This window comes from Arvicanthis niloticus, chromosome 20 (genome assembly GCF_011762505.2).
Source record: "Arvicanthis niloticus isolate mArvNil1 chromosome 20, mArvNil1.pat.X, whole genome shotgun sequence".
Classification (NCBI taxonomy): Eukaryota; Metazoa; Chordata; class Mammalia; order Rodentia; family Muridae; genus Arvicanthis; species Arvicanthis niloticus.
Genome location: NC_047677.1, coordinates 43045413 through 43072907, shown reverse-complemented (window position 1 = coordinate 43072907; position 27495 = coordinate 43045413). Strand labels below are relative to the sequence as shown.

At 51.6% G+C, this 27495-nt stretch overlaps 1 protein-coding gene across 1 annotated transcript; it reads right to left on the bottom strand.

Annotated features, from left to right (window-relative positions):
* On the bottom strand, positions 1-27495 carry LOC117724891 (pyridoxal kinase-like). Its single transcript, XM_034524865.2, has 11 exons — positions 27319-27495; positions 21137-21191; positions 19161-19265; positions 17201-17284; positions 14489-14535; positions 12427-12512; positions 11259-11304; positions 9097-9208; positions 8056-8192; positions 6294-6360; positions 1-6073 (listed from the first exon to the last, which is right to left on the bottom strand). The coding sequence occupies exons 1-11, from the start codon at positions 27403-27405 to the stop codon at positions 5961-5963; spliced, it is 939 nt and encodes a 312-aa protein (XP_034380756.1). The 5' UTR covers positions 27406-27495; the 3' UTR covers positions 1-5960.

Genomic DNA, 27495 nt, shown 5'->3' with positions numbered 1-27495 from the left:
TACAATGAAAATATTTATTTGTGGATAGTCAGAGAAGACAACAGACCAGCACAAAACAGACACAGCTACACAGTGCTGAGAGGTGCTCATGTCCACAAACACATTGATAGGGGACAAGGGGACAGTACACAGGGCTGGGGGACTGGGGCTGGAGACCACCTGGGCCCAGAGCATGCCCCTCCTGCGCAGCAGGGACTGTGGGGACAACTGTGCTTTGCTCTAAAGGCCAGGGGCCTCCACAGCAGTGTGGTCTCTGGGAAGGACTAGTAGGGTCGGGCCAGCCCCACAGGTGCAGCCCATCCTCCAATTGGTCCAGGTTTGCAACACATGGGCAAAATCCCTCTGCATCAGGAAGGGCAACTATGAAGCTAAGAGCATCTGTGATATCGCCCGTGTCTCATCCTTCAAGAGCTCTGTTCATGAAGAATTCACCTTCATTCACAAAACACTGACGTCACACACACCACCATCATCCAGGAAATGGTCTTGGCTGTCTCATGGCAATCGCTCAGGCCTGAGCTTTGAGTGGACACTGCCTCGGCCATCCTGCTCTGTGGTGTATGAGGGAGAAGGATGTGCTAGGCCTCTGCGTCCTCTACTGTGTCCTGTCACCCTCCTCATGTCAGGCGTGAACCGGGTCTGCAGTGACAGTGTAGCTCAGAGGCTTCCAGAGCACCAGCCCAGGTCACACTAAGGTTGAAGGCAGCTCTACTTGCCTGTCTGGGGGACTGCCTAGCCCTGTAAGGCAGGCAGTGAGGTGCAGACATGGTTTTACCCAACACCTCAGCTTGCCTTCATGGGGCCTGCTGGCCTATAGGATGGGCAGTGAGGTATGGCCAAGGTTATACCCAAGGCCTTCTGGGAGCTTCCAGCCATGGAAGTCTGAGTAGCAGGCTCTCTCCTGTTTCCACCCATCTGTAGCTTCAGGGCAGAGGCAGCCTTAGCTGGCTGTTCAAGAGCTGACAGGGACAGGGTGGGGATCCCATGGCAACAGGGAGACCTTTCCACCTGGAATGTGTATCCTATTGCACAAAGACCAGAACCTGCCTGACAGTGAGCCAGGGGAAGGAGTGAGGAGATGCTGGCACAGGCAGAGCCCAGCCACAGGCAGGGAAGGCAATACGTGGGAGATGAAGACTCCTGCTCTGGGGACATTCTCTGCCTGGCTCAATAGTAGAGAATCTTAAATTTGTGTTTATTCCACTAGAAATTTAAAAAGAAAAGAAGGAAGGAAGGAGGGAGAGAAGAAGGAAGAAAGGAAAAAGGAAAGAAAAAATAATTCCAGAGGTAATTCCGTGTGTGTGGGGGGGGGGGGGGAGGGTGTTCAAGTGTGGCTGTCTTACTACATAGCTATCCTGCTGCCTCAGTTCTAGGGTACTAGACTGTAGGTGCGTATCACCATGCCAGGTAAAAATTTTCCATGAGCATATAAAAATTAAATACTGTTAAATCTAAAATTACACATTAAATTCAGGTTTTAAGCAAATTAAACACACGAGGGTGCGGTGAAGGGAAAATATGGCATACAGAAATCATTTTATATTAATCTTTCCATAGAAAGTATCTGCATCGCCGGGCAGTGGTGGCGCACGCCTTTAATCCCAGCACTTGGGAGGCAGAGGCAGGTGGATTTCTGAGTTCGAGGACAGCCTGGTCTACAGAGTGAGTTCCAGGACAGCCAGGGCTACACAGAGAAACCCTGTCTCAAAAAACCAAAAAAAAAAAAAAAAAAAAAAAAAAAAAAAAAAAAAAAGAAAGAAAAAAAGAAAGTATCTGCATCAAGAAAACACAAACATTGCAAAATGCACCGATATTTACAAACCATCAATTCTAGTCATGCTGACCAAACAATGGCTTCCGGGATTGTCAGGCAGGACTGGGGACTCACTGAGCTCTCAGTTACTGTGAGGTGTTGCACAATGCTAAGTCTGAGTCCTAACAGAAAGATTTACACAGTAAAAAACAACCAACCAAATCTCCTGGCAGGATGACTGCTGTTTAATCTGCTGGTACCAGTATCTTCCTGGGCTTCTGACACTGCTCCTGCACCACTGCGCCCCCTGCTAGTGGATGCTGAGAGTGTGTGCAAGTCGAGGCAGTAACCTCTCTGGTTCCACATTACTGGAGCCTCTCTGGTTCCACATTACTGGAACCTGCCAGCCATCTGCAGCTGTCACAGAAAGTGTGGACAAGCAACAGGTCTGGCACATGCATGTCCAGCTGCACCTCCACCCCAGGGCACGTCTCCATCATTCAGGGGGTTGGGGAGTGCCATTCATTCCGACCTGCTGGACCAGGTTCAAACCTTCCTTAGCTCAATGGTGTCCCTACAGAGCCTACAGATTTGTTGTAACCTCACACAGAACTGCCCCTTGGGGGCGGGGACACCCTTTCTTAGCATCCACTGGTGGGTCCCGTGGTCAGCACCCATTTGTCACATGGAGAGAAAATGCTTTTCCAGGGCCTCTCAGTGCTGGTAGCTGCATGGATGACTGGAAGAGAGGCACCCCAGATGGCAGTAATAAAAAGGGGCACTGGGCTGGGACACCCTCTGAAGGGCACACCACCAAAGCCTGGGTCCCTGTCTGTTCACTCAACTCAAACTCCAGTGCCCCCTCTGGTCCAGGTGTATACCCTGCCACAGAAGAAAGGTGCATGGAGGGGCTAGCACAGGCACGTAGGCCCAGCCTGTGGTCATCTGGCATGTAAGAACCACCTAAGTATGGCTTAAAATTTCAAGTTAGTGATTTCCCTAAAGGGATGTAAGGAAGCAGAGAGCTTGGAGACAAAAATACATTCACTACTCTTTTCCTTCACTTTACAGTGTAAGGTCTGAAGTAACAGGAGCTGGGTACTTTGTCCCAGGAGCTGCCCAGGAACACAGCAAAGCCTCAGCGCTGCTCTGGACAACCTGTACCTTCCAGAGGCCCTGCCTTCCTCAACAAGGACAGGAGACAGCCTGACCTCTAAAGCCTCATCTAACACATCGCATCTCAGATGGTGGTGGTGACGTCATACCAGAACGCAGCCTGTGGGGCGCATGGTCCCCAACTTTCAAATCCCCACTTCTGCTCAACAAAGCCAAGACCACTCCCACTGAAAAATCGAGCAGCTTTTAAAAAGTGGGCTCTCACAGTTAAAGAAAAGGACATTTCCACAACCATTAACATACTGCAAAAGTAGACAGAGGCCGAGGATTATCTAACAGGAGCAGGCAGAGATGTAAGAAGAATCATACTTGGGAATTCCTTCTTAGTCTGCCAGGAGGTTGAAGGAGAAGTTCTAAGACAGAATCAAATCCCCAACAGGAAGCAGGCAACACTGGGCTTCATCTCCAAACACATTATTTCATCACTGAACTCTGGAGAGTGAAAGTAAAAGCCAATCCTGGTTTGGATACTGGGGGGCCAGGGCCTCTGCTTGCAGGCTGGCAGGGCTGCAGACAGTTCTTTGGAAAGCCTTCTGCCCAGGGCCAGTGCCCGAGCTCAAAGCACTAATGGGTTCCTCTTAGTCACATGCCTTGGACACAGCCTCTGTGCCTGTCCTGTTAGCTCAAAGCAGATAGGACAAGTGAGATGACACCAAAGTCCAGGGTTAGAGGAAGTTCTCAGAGGAGGGATGGGAGGAGGGGGACACACAGAAGTCAGCCAGCTGTTAGCAAGAAAGTGTCCTCCCCACCCCCATCAGCTCTGGGCTAAGACTTCCTGTTGTGGTTCTTCAGACATATAAAATGGCCACACGCAGTTCTACTCTGCCAGAGGGTACTTCCTCATCTCTCCCACACAGGCTGTCCTCAGCCCCATGCCTGCCATTATCCCTTTCTTGTGTGTGAAGCCTGTGCTCAACATGTGGGGTCTTTTTTTAAATTGCTCTCCACTTTCTGTTTTGAGACTGGGTCTCTGCATCCAACCTGAGATCACCCATATGAACACACTGGCTGTCAGGTGAGCCCCGGGGATGCTCTGTCTCCACCTCCCTACTTCCCTGCACAGCCACACTTGGGTGGTGGGGATCGAACTTGTGTCCTCGTGTTTGCTTAGCAAGTACTTTGCCAGCTGGGCCACCTCTCTCAGTTCAGTCTCAACACTGGAAGAGAAAAGGACGTTTTCCCTAGTTGCCGGCAAGGGGTTCTCTGCTCTCTGTGAGGCAGTGGTGGGCTTGTTCTGTCCTAAGCCTGGGGAAACCGAGGCTCATTCTCACCTTTAACCTGCTGCCTTTGCTTTCCTTTTTTGTGGGGTCAGGGGTGCAACATTGGGACCAGGCTTGGACACATGGCAAGCAGAGAGCTAGCTAATGTTGGCCTGGGGTACTGATGGTCAAAATAACATTTAAAGTTACATTGTGCGCGTGTGTGTCAGTGAGAGAAAGAAACAGAGAGAGAGAGAGAGAGAGAGAGAGAGAGAGAGAGAGAGAGAGAGAGAGACAGAGAGAGACAGAGAGAGAGAGAGAGAGACAGACAGAGAGAGAGAGACCAGTTTTCTGCTTCCTTCAAAGTTGTAAATAGCTTAACAGGCACCTCCGACTATGGGCTGGTTCAGGTGACATGGGCCAGCATCTCTTCTATCTGGGGAATTTTAATGGGGTGACAGGCTGTGGCACTCAGAGGTCCATGGAGGCACTATGCTTCTGGGAGAGAGGGAGGCAGGATCTATTCTCCACCTCTTTCAGCCTCCCAGTTCTCCTTAGGCTTCTCAGAGGATACACATCTCAAGGATTGAGGAGCAGGGAGATGGGTGTGGGTAGAGAGATCGTGAGTGAAAAGCCCAAACTCACAGACATGACTAGGGACCTTAAGCTCTGGGAAGCAGAGCCAGGAAATTCACCCTTGAGCAGTATAGGCAAAGGGACATATCACAGTCTCCAGCTGGGGTGTAAGGGACACCCCTGCATGCACAATGCCAATATGATCTGTAGAGACCTTCCAAGAAGGCAGACAGCTAACTGGCTTCACGTAAGGGCCTCTTGCTCCTCAAAATAAAGTGGGCACAGAATACAGAAAAGGGGGTGGAGGAGGAGAGAAACCAGTACTTAAGTATGCCACCAGGGGGCAGGAGGCATCTCTGCCTCTCCTTCCCTGTCTGTCCAAACCCCTGTTCAGCAATGTCCAGTCCAGCAGCATGTGGCAGGTCCACGGCCAGCGGACAGCCCTGCAGGCCTGGGTGAGCACTCACACAAGCCCAGTGTGGACAACTTCCCTGAACTCCCAAGCTGCCCTGCGCTCAGCAGCCCAACACCATGTTGGTCAGTTTCCTAGAATTTGCTCCCAAGTGACAGGAGAACCTGCAGAGGCCCAGGTGGCTGCAGATGCTCTGGAATGTTCTGCTTCCTTACAAGGTTCCTGTCAGTGACCACATGCTTGTGAGCCTACCCAGCCATGAGAATAGGAAACCTTTCCACACAGTCCAACAGCTGCATATATCTGACATTCGAGATGTCACCCAAAGAGCAGCAGAGACACACAGAAACTCTAATGCAGGAACAAGGGAAGGACCAAAATGGCAATGAAGATATTTGGCGGATTCTTCAGATGCCAACGGTTAAGACCTAACCCGGTTTTAAAGACACAGGGAGCAGAGTCTATACACAATCAGGGGTTGTGTAGACACATGGGACAATGGCAGCTAGTGGCCAACAGAAAGAAAGATCCAGAGGCAGCAGGCAGGCCTCCCCCACCTACCTTCCACATACCTATGAGGCAACAGGAGGCAGTCAGAGGCCCAGAGCCTTTGGGGAAGGGGCCATGGGTCTGAATCACATATTTCTACAACGGCTTTGTCATTTTTTAAAAAAAAATAGCACAATGGCACATTTTCACGATAGAGACTGGCTGAGACCCGACCCTCAGGAAGGAACACAATGTCAAGTTTCAGTCACGGCTCTAAGGCAGACGTTACAGCTTTTCACAGGGATGGAGACAGACACCTCAGCTCGCTGCGTGTCAGGGCGAGCGTGCATGATCCTCACAGCACCGTGGCCTGTACGACGATCTCGGGGTCCTCGATGTCCTTTTTGCTCTGGACCATCCTCAGCTCCAGCTGAGCCGGGCTGGGCTTCTGTCCTTCTCCTGCTTCGGCTACAGAACACAGGGAAGGTCAGAGCAGGTTGCATGGAACCTGAGACATCCTCCTCCCACAGTTCTGAGTTCCTGCTTCAGGAAGGGCTCCACACTGCCCCCTGCTGCCTCACTTCTAACAGGCAGCAGGAGGCAGAGGCTGGGAGGCAGAGCTCCCCCTCCCTCTTGCCCACCTCTAGGCAGGGACTACCCCCAAGGAAGGCAGAGCACTGGCAGGTACCTTTTGCACACTGGATGGTCCTCTGCAGGACATGATGCATGGCAGACACTGTTTTCTCACAGGCCACCTGTGGAGAGGACAGAGGCTGTGGCCTACCTGCTGAGCATCTCAGTTGCCAGGGAGCTGGCCTCACTGTCCCTCACACCCACACTGGACACCACTGGGCTCTTACTGGCCTGACTGCAGGATAGCCCCCAGTCAGATGCTTCTGCATCAGGCTGTACCTGGAGGGTCCCCATAACACATGCTAGAGGCTAGGCCCTCTACCTGGGGTGCTATTGGAGGGATGACAGCTTCTGGAGGTGGGGCCTGATGGGAGGTCTTTGCTTCTTGGATCCCACCATGATGCATAGCTACAGGCCTCAAAGCAACAAGGCAAGCTCATATGGGGCAGACATTTCTGAGACCTTTCCTCTTTATAAAGAATCTCAGGTATTTTGTTACAGCAGTGGAGAGAGAGCCAGGCAGGTACTGTATGCTAATTAACTACTTCCCTGTGGACTGAGATGCATCATTGGATGGGTCATCGTTGACCTTGGGACTTGTCAATTTTGGGCACACCTGGCACACAGCAGGCGCTTAACTACAATTCCTGGGATTAATTAGTTTTAGACTGTAAAAAGGAAAGAGCTCTGGCCCACCCTGAGCTCATGGCCTGAGGCCTGGGGGGACTCTGCTAATACCCAGACACTCGAGTTCCCTGACAGGGATTGGAAGAGCCAGGGTTGGACTTTAGAGCCCCACAGTGAGGCTTCTCTGGATGAGAGCTGCCAAACTTCTGCTGCTCTGTACAAAGGAACCCCGACTGCTGCCAATTAAACAGGGCAAGTCTGGCTTGCCCTGAGGGAGGCAGGAGGCAGAGAGCCACTACAGGGAAAAGGGAGTGAGCATGCTAGGCTTAAATTCGGGGTTTTCAAAGGACTCCACACTTGAGAGCCTGTCTCCCTCTCCATCATAAAGACAAGGAGTCAGAGATGTGGTCAGACCTGGGTAGGAGGGTGTTGGGACAGACCAGGGAACCCACTTCAGGTCCTCACATCTAACTGCCTCCTCTAGGTGACTGCTGATCCTCTCTTCCCCCTCCTAGTCTAACGGAAGGGCAGCCCTCACCCAGCTATGCAACCATGTCCTTCACAGTGAGGGACATCAAGGCTGTGGGTAGCCATCTTCAGGGCTAGGACAGTCAACACTGGGGGTAGGAACTGTTCCAACTTTGTGTTCTTTTTCTTTTTTATTTATTTACTATGTGTAAGTACACTGTTGCTGTCTTCAGACACCCATAAGAGGGTTGTGAGCCAACATGTGGCTGCTGGGATTTGAACTCATAACCTCCGGAAGAGCAATCAGTGCTCTTAACCACTGAGCCATCTCACCAGCCCTTGTGTTCTTTTACTTTGTGTGTTTTCTATGCTGTGGGACCTTAAAGGCCAGGATACATGGGGGAATGGTTAAGGAGAGTGCCGACCCTAATATCTCATAGGAGGAAGGCAGGTGTTGGCTCCCTCCCTTTTCCCAACCTGGCACTAGAAAGTTGGCTACCCCACTGTCAGCCTTAGTAAGGATTTATTACCTACACAGTTATCTGGCCTCATTCCTTGTTTGACCTTATAAGATTTTCCCCTAGAGTCCCTAACCCCTAAGTATGCAGATGAAGTATCTTCCAACACCCCTGTCCTCGCTCTGAAGGTTAGAACCATAGTACACTATTTCTGTACCAGGAGAGCAGAGGGAATTGTGGGGAGGAGCAACAGGTACAACTGACCTTGAGATTGTCTGGGTGCTTGTGTGTCCACGCCAGAAGCATGGCGGCGAAGAGGTCCCCGGTGCCCACAAAGACAGCGTCCACCTTGTGCATTTCCAGCCGGATACGCTGGGTCACTGTGGAGCCATCAGGCTTCCCTGGGGAAGGACATAAGCCAGGTCACTGAGTCTGAAACTTCTCAGCCAGACAAGGGTGACCCCTACAGAAAGAACTTGTCAGCCCACTTGTCCCCACATCTCTGAAGTGACAGGAAGGTCAGCACTGCCCATCCTTCAGAAGGTCACATAGAAGTGGTGTGGCATCCTTCAGTAGCTCTGGGACTCCATGTGTCAGGACTGTCATTACCAACCCTCACTGCCTCCACTGTCCCAAAGGGGAGTGAAACACTGGTCCCTAGAAGATGACACCAGCACAGTGGTACACACTCAGTGTGCCAGGGACTGCCTGAATGCACTAGTGTGTTCACGCATGTGTGCAGTGCAGTAACATTCAGATACACATCCCTACACCCTTCTGCATCCAGAATGCTCACTGGAGCAATGGGTGTGAACTTGGGGATCCTGTCAGCCTGTGGCTCAGCTTTGTGCATTGTAACACTGTTCAAACAATTCACTCAGGTGCTGCTTGTATAAGGAATCACCACAGCCCAACAGATATCTTCACCCTCTGGCCACTTGGGCTGCAGAAGCCAGACACAGCTGGCCTCTGGAATAGGCCACAGGATGGTAGCTCAGGAGACATGAGAACTTGCTAATTCAAGCACCGCATGGATACCTGAGCATCCAGTGACTGAGGGTGGGTGAGTCTGTCATGTCCCCAATAACCCATCCAGCCCCATCTGGCTCCACAGAGGCCTGTCTTGAGTCTGCCTTCGGTCTGCCTGACTCTCCTGAGGGGCAAGAGGAACTCCCGCCGCCCCTTGCTGACCGAGCATGAGCTTCTCTCTACTGAGCCCCAAGCATCCTCTGACGCCTGAATGCCATGGGCCATATAAACCAATGGGCCCAGAAGCACAAGAGAGCACATAGGACAGGCACTTACTCATCCTCTGGCTGCCCAGTGCGATCAGGTAGTCGCTGCCCTGTGGGGAGGGCAGGTCAGAGCTGGTGATGACCACAGTGTCAGGACCCATACAGTGCAGCAAGTCCATCACCTGCGGGCAGCAAGGGAGAGTGTCAGCACATCCACACACCATGGCTCTTCCTGATGATCAAGCTTCCCGAGAGACAGGAGGACAGGCCCTGGTAGGCCACTGTCCTCTCTACAACTAAAGACTGAGCAGCCAGGCATGCCCAGAATGCTTGATGGGCTTCCAGAGAACCTGGAACGTTGCAGACACAAAGCCAAGCCAGGGCACAGCCACCTTCAGCCATACCACTGAGAGTCAAGGGTGGAGAATGAGGAAGCTTGGGGAACGCACCCCAACTCCTTAGGACCCAGGAAGTTCATCCTATCCAAAGAGGATCAAGCTTCTCTCTAAGCTGGCTTGCTTGATACTGTTTGTTTACTGATTGAGACAGAGGGTCATATATTATATTACATTATATTATATTAAATTATAAAGTCCCGGCTGACATGAATTTGGTATGTAGACCAGGCTGGTCTTGAACTAAGAGAGATTTCACTGCACCTTTCTTTTAAGTACTGTGAGACTTGACACCTGGCTCAAGCTGGTTTAAACCTGACAGACGCCTCAGTCTGCATTGCCATTTTCAGAGGGCACACCCTCGAGTGCTTATACAAGTGGATCAGGATGCGAATGTAGGCACCGCCCACTCACAGAAGGAGACCACAAACCGGGACTCTATACCACACACACTGTAGTCTCTTTTTGGGGGGGTGGGGGAGTGGTTTTTTGAGACAGGGTTTCTCTGTTTAGCCTTGGCTGTCCTGGAACTCAGAAATCTGCCTGCCTCTGCCTCCCAAGTGCTGGGATCAAAGGCGTGCGCCGCCACCACCACCCAGCCACACTGTAGTCTCTAAGGACACAGAGTTGACAGGGTGGCCACACTGGTGTGTGGAGCTGCTCACACTGAAGCTACCCATCAAGGGGCTGGACAGATGGAACAGCACTTAAGAGCACTACCTGCCTTGCAGAGGCCTCAGGGTCAGTAACTAACACCAACATGGTAGCTCTCAACTGTCCTTAACTCCAGTGCCAAGGGATCTGATACCCTCTTCTGCCTCTGAGGATACAAGACACACACATGGTACACACATACACAGACAGGAAAACATGCCTAAGATACAGATAGGTATGTCTTTAGAAAAAAGATAATGTCAACAGGGCAGTGGTGGCACACACCTTTAATCCCAGCACTTGGGAGGCAGAGGCAGGCAGATTTCTGAGTTCGAGGCCAGCCTGGTCTACAGAGTGAGATCCAGGACAGCCAAGGCTACACAGAGAAACCCTGTCTTGAAAAACCAAACCAAACCAAACCAAACCAAACCAAAACAAAACAAACCCCAAAATCAAAAATAGATGATGTCTTATCAACTCTGGACACAGGTAACTTCCAGGCCAAGTGAGGAGCTGCCACCACAGGCTCCTGGGTGGCTCTTTTCTGGCGGCTGCTTGTTTCTGGGTATGATGGTGTGGACTGAAGGTAACCAGAACAGTGTTGGGACATGATGGTGACTCAGGTGGCTGGCACACTTCGGGCTGTGGGGCTCAATGGATGAGATCATGTCTAGAGCTTACACAGTGCCTGGCACACAGTAGGCACTCACTACACACACAGTAATTGCTCTGGGCTGATTTGTGAAAAGACACACTGTAAGCTGAGGCCACAGCTGTGTGGGCAGCAGACTCAGAATCTTAGAAAGATGACTTCTGTCCTATAAAACATGGTGACAGTAGACTGTGTCACTAGGCAGCTGAAGCCACAAGGCAATACAGCACACTCACAGAAGAAGCTAGAGGTGAAAGGCAGGACCTCTGGGGCCACAGAGGGGGTACACCCTGCCTGCCCCTGCAGTTTGGACTTTCAGACCCCAGAGCTGTGAGAGAACTCTACTATGGCAGCGGCAGGTCGCAGACATATGGTGGACTGAGAGTAGAGCTGACAGAGGTATCAGTCAGTGACAAGTTGTTTTTATCACACCCGGGGTCAGAGGTCAGTATCCCTCAGATGCTCATCCCTTCCTGAAGACAGGGTCTGTCTCCTTCCCGTGAGTAGGGCTGTGTGCGAAGCTCTCCTTACCTCGAATGCTTCTTCCTGGCTGTGGATCTTTCTGCCACTCAGCAACCTGGAACCCAGACAGGAGGGGTGAGCCAGACTCTACAGTACAGCCATGCTGACGCCTGACCTACATCCCCACAGGCCTACAGGGAGCCATCACAGCACATACTGGCCATGAGAACCAGGTGAGGCGGCCGTGACATTCTGGGAGACATTGGGAAGGTCAAATGTGTTATAAGCACAGGTTCTCAACTTTCTTAATCATTACCATCCTTAATACAGCTCCTCCTGTGAAGACCCGCAACCATAAAACTATTTCATTGCTACTTCTTAACTGTGGTTTTGCTACTGTTATGAATTGTAATGTAAATATCTGATATGCGACCCCAAAACGTCATGACCCACAGGTTGAGAACCAATAGTCATAAGGGAAATTACATGCATGATGAGATTCCAAACTGCATTCCTATAGATATCACCATTGGAAAACGGCCACTTACAACACCCAGAGTGTGACCCCCACGACAGCAACAATCAGCTAACCAATGTTCTTAGAACTCTGATGGCCCCATTGATCAACACTCCCACCCGCCTGCCTTGACTGGCTGACAGCACAGGACCCTCAAAGAGATGCCATCCCTTACTTGGGAAGGACTCAGGGCTGGAACCTTCAGCTGCTCGGTCTAACAACCGCCAGCAGTGGGTGCATACACAGCTTTCAAGATCCTGCTCACAAAGCAGAGAGGCCTGTGCCCTGCCAGGCTGGGTAACTGGCAGTTTGTTGGAAGCTGGCTCTTTAGCTAATCAGGGCCATGTGTGCTGAGCTCTGAGCGAGACCTGGGGCCCGCAGCTCCACCTGAGAATCCCAGCCACATCAGCCCTCAGCTGGACATGGATGACCTCCTCTTTCCCTCCTTGGAGCATCTCACCAGCAGGGTGCCACTGTGGGCCAACAGATCATGGACCAAGAACGAGAGGGAAAGAGTGCGCGCCATTCCCGACAGGCAGTGGACCCAGTGCAGGGTCAGGGTCCAGGTTTACAGGCAAGGGTGACATGATCAGTCTAGTGCAGGCCAGGCTTTCTAAGGGCCACCTAGGGGCATGAGGGGCAGATGTGGGGTTGCCAGGGCACATGTGACATATGCAGGGCTCCCGGGCATCTGGTCCTTCTGGCCATGTGGTTACTTACTCAGCCTCAAACTGGTTGGGAGTGATGATGTCTGCCACCGGAACCACTTTGTCCCTGTACACGGGAAGCAGGTCCTGGGGCACATACTGGAGAGCACAGGAGACAAAGGAGGAGGCTCACTCACATGGAAGGAGACCAGCGGGGGACAATCGCAAAGCCCAAATCCCGAGGGGACACCTGACATTGCCACCATGAGGAAATACACAACTCAGGACCCGCAGACCCGAGTCAGGGGTGACAGGGACAGAGAAGGGTGTCACCAAGGAAGAGAAGGGCCTGGGGCAAAAGGGGAAGGCCTCAGCTCACCAGAACCAAGAAGGGAGGAAGGGAGACAGGGAGCTAAACCCAGGACAGCACAGGATGACTTAGGCAACAACAGGCCCTCAGGCTCTGCCAGCTGGGACCAGGGCCCACCTAGCTCTGGTAGCCTGAGTTCTGGGGTGTCTCATCCCCATGGAAGACATGCCTGTGACCCAACCCACTCCTGGTCATCTCATTGTTGATTTAAGTTATCAGTGAAGAATTCCACAAAACAGTACCTCTCCCCCACCCCCAAGCCCCATTTGGCTTCTTACTCTGTAGCCCAGGCTGGCCTAGAACTCACAGCAATCCTGTTTCCTTTCCAAGTCCTGGGATCACAGGTGTGACTTATCAAAGCCAGCTCAGAACTATCTTTAACTTTTTTTCTTATTACTTTCATGCTGAGGATCGACCCAGGGCCTTGTGCCTGTCAGGCAAGCATGGTCTATACCTCCAAGTGTCTCTTTAAAATTTGGATGCCATGCAGTGGTGGCGCACGCCTTTAATCCCAGCACTTGGGAGGCTGAGGCAGGCAGGTTTCTGAGTGCGAGGCCAGCCTGGTCTACAGAGTGAGTTCCAGGACAGCCAGGGCTACACAGAGAAACCCTGTCTCAAAAAAAAAAAAAACAAAAACAAAAAAACAAAAAAAAACCCCTGTGTAATTCTCTCTAGACTATGCTTTTCACAGAAGAAAAGAAGCCTGCTGTATAAACTATTAAAATCTGCTAAATTCCAGAGAGCAAATAGAGATAGTCTATTTGAATAAATCAAAGATACAGTGAGAAAAAATATTGGATTCAGGGGCTGGTGAGATGGCTCAGCAGTTAAGAGCACCGACTGCTGTTCAGGAGGTCATGAGTTCAAATCCTAGCAACTGTATGGTGGCTCACAACCATCTGTAATGAGATCTGATGCCCTCATATGGGTGTCTGAAGACAGCTACCATGTACTTTGGGCTAGAGGAAAGCAGGGTTGGATCGAGTGGGGCCCAGAGCAAGAGGGAGAAGGGAAGGGGAAAAAAAAAATTGGATTCAGGCAGGCCTCGAACTTCCATTCCTCCTGCCTCAGCCCCACAAGTAACTAGGATTACAGATGCCCACTGTCTGGTTCCTGACATCTGAGTCCCACGTGACACAGAAATAATTGTTTGCTCCCATGATGCTTTTCAGCACTGGTGTGTGGTCCAGGGTTCTGAGTTGCTTCCAGTTGCTGAGGAACCTGGAGATTCAAGGTTCTACCCAGATGGACACCTACTGTCTGGCAGAAAATGGAAAATAATAATAAATGGGGCCACCTGCACAGTGTAACCCCCTAGACTCGGGTCTGATCATGGAATCACGAAAAGCTCTCAAAGGACTATGTTTGGTGTCAGGCACTCACTTCACTGGCAAGCCATTTAATTGGCTAGCATGTGAGAAGCCCTGGGTTAGACGCCCAAGTACAAAACCAGACAAAACTTATTAGCTTAGCTACAGGGCTTCTGCTTCTTTGAACCTAACACAGTATCTTGAATCTAGGTACTCTGGGAAAAAGTTATTGGAACATATCACCGTGCCACCAAGCATGAAGGATAGCTCTTCAGGGACCCTACAGCCAGCATTATCAGGTACAGAAGAGAGACATGTGGGTAGCCTATGCAGGCACATACGGTGCACACCTGCCTGTATGGGGGGGGCCACACTGGTTTACCTGGGAAGGGGACCCACACTCGGTTCAAAGCAGATGACAGACCACAGGTTAACAGCGGTGTGCGTCCACTCACCATGAAGCCTTCCCCGTTCCTCTTGTCGCCCATCACAGGGTCACACACTGCGGGGATAGAACATCTGGTCAGCAGCTGCTGTGGCTTCCAACGACAGATATGCACAGTCTGCATTTTCTTTTACTTTGTTATTTGGGACAGGGTCTCAGTGTGTAGCCCAGGATATCCTTAGACATACAATCTTCCTGCCTCAGCCTTCCATGTAACTGAGAATGCAGGCACGCACACCATGCCCAGCTCCACATCCAACTCTCTCTCTTAACCGACAGACAGGTTTCCATAGCGACCGCCCATTTCACATTCGCATCAGCAGTGGCAGTGCCGACTCCGAGCTCCCACAGTCTCACCAACACTTGCTGTTTCTGTTCTGCCACTGCTTTTATGCGTTTTTATTACACTATCCTAGATGGTGCAAGTATCTCATTTTTTTTTTTAATTTTTAAGCTTTATTTGATGTGTATGAGTCTGTGCCTATATGTATGTACATCTGTACCTGCATGTATGTATGTGCACGCAGCATGTGTGCAGATGAACAGGAGGTCAGAGCATGAGATCACCTGTAACGGGGTTACAGGCAGCTGTGAGCCACCAGAGTAGGGACTTGGAATTGAACTCTGAGCGTCTGCAAGAAAAGTATTACCGTTGGTCTCATTTTGCCCTGGCTGGCTTTGAACTCACTATGTAGCTGACCTTGAACTTCCTACACTCTGAGTACTGGGATTACAGTGTAGACCTCCACATTCCGTTTCTGTGGTCCTAGGGATGGAGCCGGGAGCTTCACATATGCTGAGCCCCATCCAAGGCTCTATCAACCAAGCCACATCCCTAGTCCCTCAATCTTTCTTTCTTTTTTTTTTTTATTTATTTATTTGATGTATATGACTACACTATAGTTTTCTTTAGACACACCAGAAAAGGGCATCAGATCACATTGCAGATGGTTGTGAGCCACCATGTGTGTGGGGAGCCGACAGAAGGCGGCTATCATCCTTGAAGCCATCTTGAGCCATTTACCCTGACAAGAGACTTGATTGCAACAGCCTACAACAGCTGAGCACACTCTGATAATATCTTGCTTTAGATACCCAGGATTTTCCCTTGGGTGTGTGAGACTTAAAGGTGTGTGACTTAAGGGCATGACTTAGAGATCAGATTCAGAGACTATACCTAAGGGCATGATTAAAGGCGTGACTTAAAGGCATGGCTTAGAAGTGAGACATATAAAAGGCAGAGGCAGACAGAATTATTATTAGGTATTAGGCACTTGAGACAGAAGAAAGCAACTAGGCATTAGACAGTAGGCACTTGAGACTCGAGACAGGCAATTATTATTAGGTATTAGGCACTTGGCACTTGGAGGAAGAACTTGGATTTAGGCATTAGGCACTAGAACTTGGAACTGGAAACTTGGAGCTTGGAGGCACTAGGGACTAGGAACTAGGAACTAGGAACTCAAGACTTGGGACTTGGACTAGGAAGAGAGACTGAAGAATAAACAGGATTGAATCACACTCTGTCTGGTCTCCATTCTTCGAGTCCGTCCTCACTCTCTCTCTTGCTGAACCCCGACCTGCAGACCGGAGCAGTTTGGGGCAGTGTGGGCTCTAACAACTTAGCCCCCAAGGCTTTTGGCAGTGCAGGTTCCAACACTGATAGAGCGGTCCCCAACATTTTTGGCCCCCAAGTGTGGGGTAGCTCGGACCGCAACACATGTGGTGGCTAGGAATTGAACTCAGGACCTTTAGAAGAGCAGTCAGTGTTCTTAACCACTGAGCCATCTCTCCAGCCCCCTAGTCCCTCAATCTTAAAAAATATATATTACAATGCATACGGTTAGACAGAACAATGTGTTCCCTAGAATCTTGTACTTTTCTGCCAAGACAATTAGGTCCTTGGGGTAATTTCACATTTAACTCACTATTGCTCACCCCTTTGTCTCAAGAACACTTTACTTCAGGTCACCTGGACTGGCATCATGCCCTCCACCTTGCCTGAGAGAATGCTAAACCCAGGTCTCACAGTATCTTCCCAGGTTCAAGCACATTCTGTTTGGCCCACAGTGCAGTGCACAGACAAAGCAATGGGCTATTGGCCTTCGGGGACAGGTCCACTGTGCACACTTAGGAGACTGGCACTCAGGATCCAGCCTTGGACTACGAATCTGGTAACACTGTGTCTGTTCCATGTGGTGCATAGACTAGTGTTGCCTGGTAGCCAGGGTAATGCCACCCATCCTATGCAGACAAACTAGATATGTTGTCTGCACTTTGTCACCACCCCTCAACCCCCACAACAGTTTACCCTGCTGGGGGCATCAACCCAACCTACATCCCCTTTATGATCAGACCTCTCATTCTCACCATATATAAGCCTTTTTTTTTTTTTTTTTTTTTTTTTTTTGAGACAAGGTTTCTCTGTGCAACCCTGGCTATCCTGGAAATCACTCTGTAGAGCAGGCTGGCCTTGAACTCACAGAGAATGGCCTCTCTATCTGCCGCCTCCCAAGTGCTGGGATTAAAGGAGCATTGCATCACCGCTGGCCTTGACCCTTCCTTCTTATGGACCCTAGGGTCACCCAATTCTTCTGCTAGGCCTGTACTCACTCCTCCTTAGAGGTTGTGACCAGAAGACAGGAGACTGAACCATCCCAACCCAAGGGTAAGAGCAGCCTGGGGCACACTGTGGAAAAGGACAACATGGCTCAGCTCTCACCGTACATGAGCCTGGAGTTCTGTTGCTTCAGCTCCTGCACGATGTCCACAACCATGGCCAGGAAGGATGTGTCTCTCGTGTAACCTTGGGAGGGAAAATCCAGGTTTATCCACTCAAAACAAGGCACGATGACCACCAGACCATCTCCTGTCACAGGTACCATCAAATCAAGCATGCATCTGTGCAGGGACAGGCCAGATGCTGTGGTTAGGGAAAACAGAAATTTCCCAAAGGAGGGAAGACAGGAAGATCCCAGAAGTACGTGAGGTGCTTGGATGGATGGGAGAATAGATAACTGACACATAACTGAATCTCCAAGACATATCATTCCAAAAAAATGTTTATTTTATGTGTATGTGTGCGTGCCTGAGTGTATGTCCATCACTGGCTGTGAGCATGAGCCCTCAGAAGTCAGCAATGGTGTCAAAGCTTCTGGTGTTGGAGTTACCTATGGTTTTGAGCTATCGTGTGTGTGTGTGTGTGTGTGTGTGTGTGTGTGTGTGTGTGTGTGTGCTGGGAACTGACCCTGGGTCCTCTGCAAGAGTGGTAAGTGCTCTTAACCACTGAGCCATCTCATCAGGCCCTGTGTCTCTAAAACTTTTTTATTTAGGGACTGGAGAGTTGGCTCAGTGGTTAAGAGCACTGGCTAAGCTTCCAGATGTCCTGAGTTCAACTGCCAACACCTATATGGCAGCTCACGACTGTTTATAATTGTATTCTCAGGGGATACAGTGCCCTCCTCTGGGGTGTAGATGTATATGCACACAAAACATGTATATACATAAACAAACTTTTATTTAATCATTTATTTTTGGAGGCAGGGTCTCACTATGAAGCTCTGGTTCACCTAGAACTCACTATGTGGACTAGGCTAGCCCTTACAGAGCCTCACTTGTCTAACAGTTGGGATTTTAGGTGTGTAGCACCACACCCAGCCAAAACAAAACATGGCACTCTTAACCTGCTACAGGAAACTAAATGGCAGCCATTGTGATGGCTTATGGAGTATAAATGCTTGCTGTGACATCTGAAAATCTAAATTCAATCCCTGGGACACACACAGTTGAAAGAACCAACACCCACAAATTGTACTCTGAACTCCCTACGCATGCTGTGGCATCGTGTGTGTGTGTGTGTGTGTGTGTGTGTGTGTGTGTGCAGTTGTGTGGACACCGACACACAAAGTGGTGATTGGTATATGCTTGGCCTTGGGAGTGGCATTATGAGGAGGTGTGGCCTTGTTGGAGTGGGTGTGGCCTTGTTGGGGGTGGGGTGGCCTTGTTGGAGTGGGTGTGGCCTTGTTGGAAGAAGTGTGTCACTGTGCTGATGAGTTTTGAGACCCTCCTCCTAGCCATGTGTAAGCCAGGCTTCTCCTTGCTGCCTTCAGAACAAGAGGTAGAACTCTCAGCTCAGTGTTGCCTGCACCATGTCTGCCTGGACATTGCCATACTCCCAATTTGATGATACTAAACTGAATCTCTGAAACTGTAAGTTAGCCACAATTAAATCTTGTTCTTGATTTCTGAGTTCGAGGCCAGCCTGGTCTACAAAGTGAGTTCCAGGACAGCCAGGGCTACACAGAGAAACCCTGTCTCGAAAAAAAAAAAAATCTTGTTCTTACACTAGTTACCTTGGTCAAATGGTGTCTGTTTCCAGCATGAAAACGCACACGCTACACACACTAAATACATAGACTCAACACTTAGAATATACAACCTAAATCTTGACAGATGAATATGTTCTAGGAAGAAGCACGTCAACCTCAACCAAACTACCTGGCAGTATTCCAACACGCTCCTTCCTCTCTCAGGATGCTGCTAAGGTGTATTAGTGCCTAGGGCACACCATTACCTTCCAGAAGGAAGGCAGGAACCCGGGAAGAGCCCAGCAAGGGGAATCTGGGCCTATCCCTGTCACCAGCAGGATGGGAACCCTGCCCCAGGACCTTCAGGACACTCACCAGTGAGCACGTAGTCATACTTGTTGACACCGTTCACCTTGAGGCCTTCATACAGATCATGCAGTTCCTGGGATTTCAGCACCTGCCCCTTCCAATGGGCATAGCCTGCAGGAAGAAAACACGCTAAGTGTGGATGAGGGGAGCCCAGGCTTCTCTGGTGGCCATCTCAGCTGATGACAGCCAGATCCCCTCCTTGAGGAGACCCAGTGAGCTGGTCTTCTGAGGGCTGGCCTTGACCCCAGACTGGATGCTCTGGGCCCAGTGCCTCAGTAGGATCCTAACAGCCAAACCAACGCTGATTCTACACTGTGGGGGCTGAACACTGGTCTGTACCCTCCCAAGCCTGGTTCCTATCAAATCAGTCCGGGACAGTAGAGACCCAGTGTCCCAGGAGATGGGACATGGATAGGAAGTCATGGGCACACAATTCGTTATTTCTCTATTCAACACATCTCAGGGCAGCCCACACGGTCCCTACCCCTGAGCCCAGTTTGGTTCCCAGTCTCCTCTTATGTGTTTCTAGCCAAAGGTAAGCTGCTGGGTCACAGTCACCTGACACCCCTGGCAGGTAAGGGCTCACCCTGTCCCCTCCCACTCTTTCTCTCTCTCCCACAAATTAAATCCCTGCCAAAATATGTCTTGGGTCAAATCTACCAAGGGACAAGCATGAATAAGAAGAAATGAGTCTGGCCAAGATATACAACCTGCCCTTCTGCTTGATGTGGCCCAGGACCCCAGGTATCTGGGACCCTTCTTGAGATGGAGAACACCTGGGCACCCACTCTACAGAAATATAGATGCCATGTGGGGCCAACCACTGATACCCTGAATATCACCAAAGCATCTCCGGCCTTCCGGGTACACACACAGCCCCGCTAAGGTTCTCAGGTGTTTCCAGTGCCCATGGAGCACCAACTGGAGCACAGCATGACTGTGATCCCCCATGTCATGGCAGTGATCCCACCCAGAATGATGGTGATCCCACACAGCATGCACTTAGAACTAAATTCACCCCCACTGCTCAACATCCAAGCCATCTCATTTAAACACACATAACAGTGCTCAAAGCAGCAGTAAGAGTCCATGGGGGCCACCCAGTTCACTGGAGGCCCTGGGCCATCTGGGACTTCAAAGGCACAGGCACCAGTACTGAGCAGCCAGCGACCATGGAGGCCCACTCTCAGCTCCTGAGGCTCCCATCTTCCCTCCCTGTCTAAAACCCATTACACTCAGAAGTGTGCTAAATTCTCTGAGACTTTACATCCTGCTGGTGACCAGCTGGGCTGCTCTGGGACACTTTGAGCTCCCAAAGTCCCCTTTGTGCTCAGAACAATGTCAGGACAGGCACTATTAAACACCAGAGTGGCTTTGTTCTCTTGCCAGCACAGAGAACAGGAGAGCTACACTCACCATGGACTCCAGAGGCCACAGGTCAGGGCTGTGGGGAGCTCATACTTATACCAAACAATTCAAGTGGCTTCTGAGTACAGTTCCCTTTAGCAATAAGCAGTGCTGTCTTTGGGTTCCCAGAACACACACACACACACACACACACACACACACACACACTTCCCCTGGTGCTGGTGCTGAGTCTAGACCCACATGGGGCTCTCCCATGCACAAGGTTTTGCAGTGGAAAAGCACACAAGCATGCAGGTCACCAGCTGACTACAGCAGGACACAGTGGCACACGCTGAGACTTACCTGTTCAGCTTCCCTGCCACAGCAGGTGCCATGACTGCCAGGTTAGCACAGGAGGAAGCTGAGGCAAAGAGAGGTTTCCCATCTGCCAGCTCCAGAACAGTGGGCATGCAAATCAGCATGGTGTGAGGGTGTGAGGGTATGCCCTGCACAGAGTGGTCCTTCTGGGACCCATCCCCCAACCCCCACCCACCTCAAGGAGTGGCAAATTCCCCCCCAGGGCCAGGTTACAGGCCATGTTCAGGTCTGCCATGGTGACCACCTTGAAATCCTACCTGCATGGTTTGAAAACTGCACAGAGTTCACGGCATCAACCTCAAATCCCAAAACCTGCAGGACAAGAAGAAGAGTGTGACAGTGTCTTTTGTGACCCCCTAAAACCCAGAGCACAGGTCCCCTCCATGACTAGAGTCCCAACTTGAAGAGGGTAACAAGGAGACCAGCCAGGGGGTAGATACCCCCAGGCAGGAGGGCCACAGGGTAGGAACCTGCCCAAGCCAACCAGATGTTTGCATTTCAGGGCCACACATGCCTGAACTTGGGTCTCCTTTGTTCAGTAACTCAGGAAAATTGCCCAAAAGGCCAGGGCGGAGACAGCCCCTCCCCCTTGCTTGGGTGCACTGAAGGATTCATGGAGCACCCCAGGGGGCTCACTGGTGGTCAAAGAACCCCCCTGTGTCCCCTCCCCTCCACAAGCATCTGTCTGTCCAGATTAGGAAACAAAGCCATGTTAGTCTCCAACTCACCCCTGATGGTATGAGAGCCAGACCCAGCTGGGCAGGTCAACTTAAGCAGTCTTACCACACCACAAACTCCAAGAGCTAGCAAACTCTTCCTCCTTCCTTGTCAACCAGAGAAAGAGCGTCTCAAGTCAGGGCTGAAGTCCCCAAGAACAACCTCATTGAGCCGCTTGCTGCTCTGAATGGCCTCTCATAAGGCTTATGGCAATCATCCAAAAGGGACACGCGGGCCTCCTGAGACACTGTGGGCAGAGGCTGAGTCTCCGTGTGGTCAGCTCTTCATCCTCAGCACCCAGCCGCTCACTAAACCAAGTTGAAGTTGTGGACCTCAGAGTCTACCTGAAGTCATCACTCAGTGTGAAAACCTTTTATTTTTTAAAAAAGAGGCCAAGCTGGGGTGATTATGCAGTCAGTATTGTATTCGGGAGCTTTCTCCCACAATTCCAGCTCTGGGCAGGATTCCTGAGTTTCAGTGTCCTGCCTAGCTTAATAGGTGAATTTCAGTCTGGTTATAGACTCTGTGTCTTGGCTCTGCCTCTCAGCCTAGCGTGGCCAGCAGGAGGCAGGGCTTCATGACCTGCCTATGAATGAGACTTGCAATTGGGTCAACTGGACAGCACTATCTGTGGAGAAGCCTCAGGCTGTCCCCGGAGGTAAAGCACCCCACTACAGCCTGTTAGACTTCTTCACTCCTACTGTTAGGGACACCAACGCCCCCAGAGGAGTGCAAGAGGCACCGAGGAAAGTGAAAGTCAAAACACAAGAAGGGAAGCTCGCCTTTCCAGCTTCATGCAGCCCTTGGCTGCCAGACCAGGCTCCTCCCCCTAGCCCTCTTGCAACCCTCAGGCCACGCCCCCGCCACGCCCCCTCCTCTCCAGCAGTGACGTGTCCTGTGCTAGGGTGGCTACGGTGGGCGAGTGATGCACATCCAGGAGCCCCTTGCCCGCCCCCACTGCTGCATCACCAAGCCTCCAGCAAAGAGGCACAGGCAGCCTGAAGCCTCGCACACAGACGTGGCTCACTTAGAGGAACAGCTCAGCTAATCTCTCCCAAGGGAGGCGGAGCTGCTCAGCACAGCAGGAGCAGGGTGAGCTCTGGAATATTCCAGTGTGGTTCTTCCACACACAGGACAGAGAGGAGGGGGGGGGGGCGGGCTGAGCCTCACAGGTGTTTCCAGCCCTGGACAACCAGTCCCAGGCTGATGCTTAAACCTTTCACAGATGGGAATCAGCAAGCAGGCTGGGCAAGCATCTTGTGACTGCTGTCACCCTGAGCATTCTAACAGTCAAAAGTCACACATCCCTTCCTGCCTCCCACCACTGCTCACTGATCAGCCTCCCGACTCAGGCAAGCCACGCCCTCTGCTGTCCGTGCTGAACTGCTTCCAGACAGCTAGTATCACACACAGCATCTCCCTTCCTACCCAGCTCACTCCAGGTCCTGCATCCACCCCAACCTGGCTCACAGCACTGGCTGCCAGGATTACAGTGCTAGGCAGGCATAGCCAGGGACCATGTGTAGCTGCTGGGGTCTGCCTGTGTTGGGTTTGCACAGTGAAGAAGCCCTAAGGGCAGTGGGCTGTGCTGAGCTCACTGCTATAGCCTTAGGCCGACCTTGTCAGTGTGTGAGCCTGCCAGGTCACTCTGAGACTGGATAACCCAAATATACATTCTGGATGGTCACCGAGAAGCAAGAGGGACAGGAGATATCCCATTACCTCATCTCCCAGCTGGCCAGTTCTCACATCTGGCTCAGACAGCTGGGAGTGGCTGAGCTTCCGGAGGACTGACTGCCAAAACAGCAATCCTGACCCCATATGAGTTGCAAAATGTGGCCTTAGTTCACCCTAGAGGCCACTGCCTCAGAGCTCTGCCCCTGCTCTGGTCTAGGGTCACTCTACCATAGGGCGTCCTGCACACTGTCCCCAGAATGAACTCCCTTCATGTCCCAGAGTGAGTGGGGATAGGTTGGCTCTCACCCATGGGACCTCACAGCCACTGGGTGGGCCAAGCCTTGTCTGCCTCAGGGCTGTCCTCAGTTAAGCTATGCAAGAGACTGCTTTTCCTGGAGACAGGGTAAGCCAGGGCAGGAGAGGCATCTCCAGATGACTCCTCTGTCACAGCCACATGGCTCAGAAGACCACAGCCATATGCAGAGCTTGGGGACCTGAGTCCCTGCCACTTCCTTTCCTTTACAAAGGGACATCTAGACATCAAATCTGCAGCCTTTCTCTAGACCTTAAAACTTGGCCATTTTCAGATTGCTCTGAAGGCAGGGTACAGTCATCTCTGAAGGCAGATGGAATAGAAACACGAACCACACATACATATAAAAGGGGTGGGATGTGCTGGAGAGTTGGCTCAGTGGTTAAGAGCACTTGTTATTCTTGCAAAGGACCTCCTGGCATCCACATGGAGGCTCCCCACTTCCTCAGGTACTGTGCAAGCTCATGACAGATAAACATTCAGGCAAAGCACTCATACACACAAATCAAGAGAGAAAGAGAGAGAGAGAGAGAGAGAGAGAGAGAGAGAGAAACATGGTGGGAAATCGTTGTGCCAGGAAGGCTCAGCAGATACACACAGGACTCAGGCAGGAAGCCCACAGCACATGCATGTGCATTCCTGTGCATGCTCACACATGTGAGGACATGCTCACACATGCTCACACACCCTTAAGCTATTGAAGCTTGCCTCTTGCAGGAGGAAGTGGATAGAAGGTATACCTGGGGACAGGGGGATGTATTTATGTAAGAAATGCCCTGGGCTCTGTCCCCAGTAACATTTAACAAGGAAGCCAAGCATGGTGGCACACATCATTAATCCCCACACCTTTGGTCAGCCAGGCATACAAGAGGAGACATTGTTTTAAAAGGGAGGGAAGAGAGGACTAAGGGCAGAGGCTCAGTGTTAGTTAACACTCCCAGGGCCCTGGGCTCAGTCCTCAGAACTACAGACAACTAGGAAGCAAGACAAGGTGGTGCCCAGCAGATGGGAGGAGGCAACAAGAGACACTGGATTTCACCCTTGTCTTCCCTGCCCACCCTACAGGCTAGAGCCACACCAGCAGGAAATCCCCTCTTCCCAGGCACTCCCCTGAGGCAGAGCTGAGTGAGAAGGGGTTAGGGCAGGAGACCAGGAGCCTGTCCCCACTGTCCCTTTACCCTCTCCCTGCTCTGCAAATCTTGAATTATTCCACCTGGTAGCCACCTCCTGTGGCTCTGGTCACATGACACCCTTGGCCACTATAGCCTGGCCTGGGGCCAAGAAGCAGAAATGAAAACAGGGCAAGGTTCTGCTGCCTCCTTGGGGGTCTGTTTTTCCCAGGTGCCTGTGGGAGACTGGAAGGGTGAGCCCAGGAGACTCTGCAGGGAGCACTGGGGAGCCAGGGCTGATGGTCCAGGTGTGTGAGTCTGTGACACATGGCAGAAGCTAGAGAGTCCTCCCCAGCCACAGGCATAAGGCAGGCCCAGCAAGAGGGACTCTGGAAGTCCCAGTACCAGTTAATCTAGAGCTTGGTACGGGTCTGCAGGGGAGGTCCAGAAACATCCCCAGCTAGTCCTCTGGTGTGAATAGACAGCCACCTGATGGTGTGACCAGTGGGCACCTGGGTCAGTCTCAAGTCGGCCTCCTCTGCCAGGAGGCCTTCCAGGATTAGCAGTGGGACAAAGTTCAGGGACCCAGCCCAAGACTACCTTCTCCCTCTCTAGCTCTGCCTCCAATATTCAGTAATGTGAATGAGATTCCCCACTCCAGGTTGTCCAGTAAGAATATACACACCCTGCCTCCAGTGAGCACAGCTCCGGACTTGGGGGGTGTTCCTCTTGAAACAGCCGCTCAAAGACTGGACAGTGCTGGCCCCAGGCTACCACAGCCTCTGCCAGCGCCAGCCCCATTGTGCTCCCTGAGGCTTTTTATATTAGAGTGTCCTTCTCCATTTCTGTTTCCCCCTCCCTATCCAGGGCCCTGCAGGTGTGGTGAGTAGCAGAGTCCCACATGGACCAGTATGGAGTCCCAGGTCCTTAAGCACCACCTCTAGAGGTGAAAGCTAAGAAGAGCTCCCTTCATTTGTATTTGGAACCCCATAAATTCAACCTAAATAAGGACACTGAGTCCTTGGTGTAGTCTAGAGGACAGAGGCCAGGGGACCCAGGCACAGTGTGCTAGGTGGAGGAAGAGAACCAGCAAGTGGAAGAAGAGGCAAGCAATGCCAGATACAGGGCCTCACAGGCCTGCACACCTCTGCCCAAGGTGAAGAGACTGAAGCTCAGAGAGCAATGGTTAAAAGCATGAAGCACGGGCTAGAGAGATGGCTCAGCAGTTAAGAGCACTGACTACTCTTCCAGAGGTCCTGAGTTCAATTCCCAGCAACCACATGGTGGCTCACAACCCTCTGTAATGGGATCTGATGCCCTCTTCTGGTGTTTGAAGACAACTACAATGTACTCATACACATAACATATATATAACAAGGAAAAAGCATGAAGCACCAGAGTGGTGCATTCTGGGTACAACAAGAATGGGTACACTAGACAGTGTGGGTGAACCTCTGCTTATCAACCAATAGGGGCTCAAACACTCAGCAACAGCCCTTGCCTACAGACGTTGATCTCCTATGTAGTACAATAACAATCATTTGCTCTATTTTTTTCTGGCAAGCATGACAGATTCAGGACAGCCCTCCATTGTCCTTAGATGCCATTCTGGCCACCTGTCTTCCTTCCAGATCCTTCCTGCATGTCCATGGTAGCCAGCTGTTCCACCCTAATATCTCCCAAGAGTCACTATAGTGGCTGGACAGGAGTGGAACGGGGAGCGGGGACCTGCCACCTTGCTAAGTAACCAGACAAAAAGGTACATTGCAGGAGGCCACCACCTGGATGCCCAGGCCAGCCCAACCTTCCTGCTGAATCAGCCAGGCAAGGAATCAGCCCGTCAGCCTGACATTGCCTCTGGCCCCCATTCTAACTAATGCCCACTGCACCCGGGTTCCCTCCAAGGGCAACCAACCGGTCACAAGCAGGAAGCACTCACTACCTGCTAGAAATGATCAGAGACAGCCTCATCCGTTACACACCTCACAGGAGAGAGGCTCTGGGAAGACGACAAGGCTACAGCCCTTCTAACAGGTTGTTTCCAAAGCCAAACTCAGCAAACTGTGCTGTCTCTTAGGAACAGAAGCAAGCGTGAAGGAGGTGTAGGGCTGTGGTTCCAGCCCCATCCCAGAGATGACAGAGATGACAGGCCACCCCAGGAGCGATCGAACCCACAGTGTGGCTCAGCGACCTTACTCAGCCTCCCCCTGTCCAGGATCACAGGGTGGGCAGAAGCAGAACCTGAATTTCAGCAGGGAGCGATCATGTGTCTACCAAGAGGCTGTCCGAATCCCCAGGGGAGGGATCCTCCCAGTTCAGCATTTTATCACTTGATTTGCCCGGCCCACGGTTGGCCAGGCAACCTGAAGCAGCAGGTACCCTTAGGTGTACCACTGTCGGGCAGAGGTGTGCCACATGCACTACCCTACCGTAGGCTCTCCAGAGTACTACACGCCCCCAGCCTGCGTGCGCCAGGCTCTGTCCATAGCGCTCCCAGTTCCGGATGGGAACCCCAGGGTGGCCGCAGGGGGACCAAGGTCATCAGTAGGGGAGGCCACGCCGCGAACCCGCCGCCCTGCACACTAGCGGCCCGGCTGGGTTATATAAGTGGCGGAGCATGTACCTGCAGAGGGAACATGGCCACCCGGTTGCCCACGTAGCCACGGACTACATGGCTCTGAATAGAGAGCACCCGGCATTCGCCCTCCATGTCGGGCTGGCCGTGGTTGGTGGGGGCACAGTTGGTGTTACGGGCTCCGGCAGTCCAGGCCACTAGCTCCGGATCTGCTCGCCGGTCCCT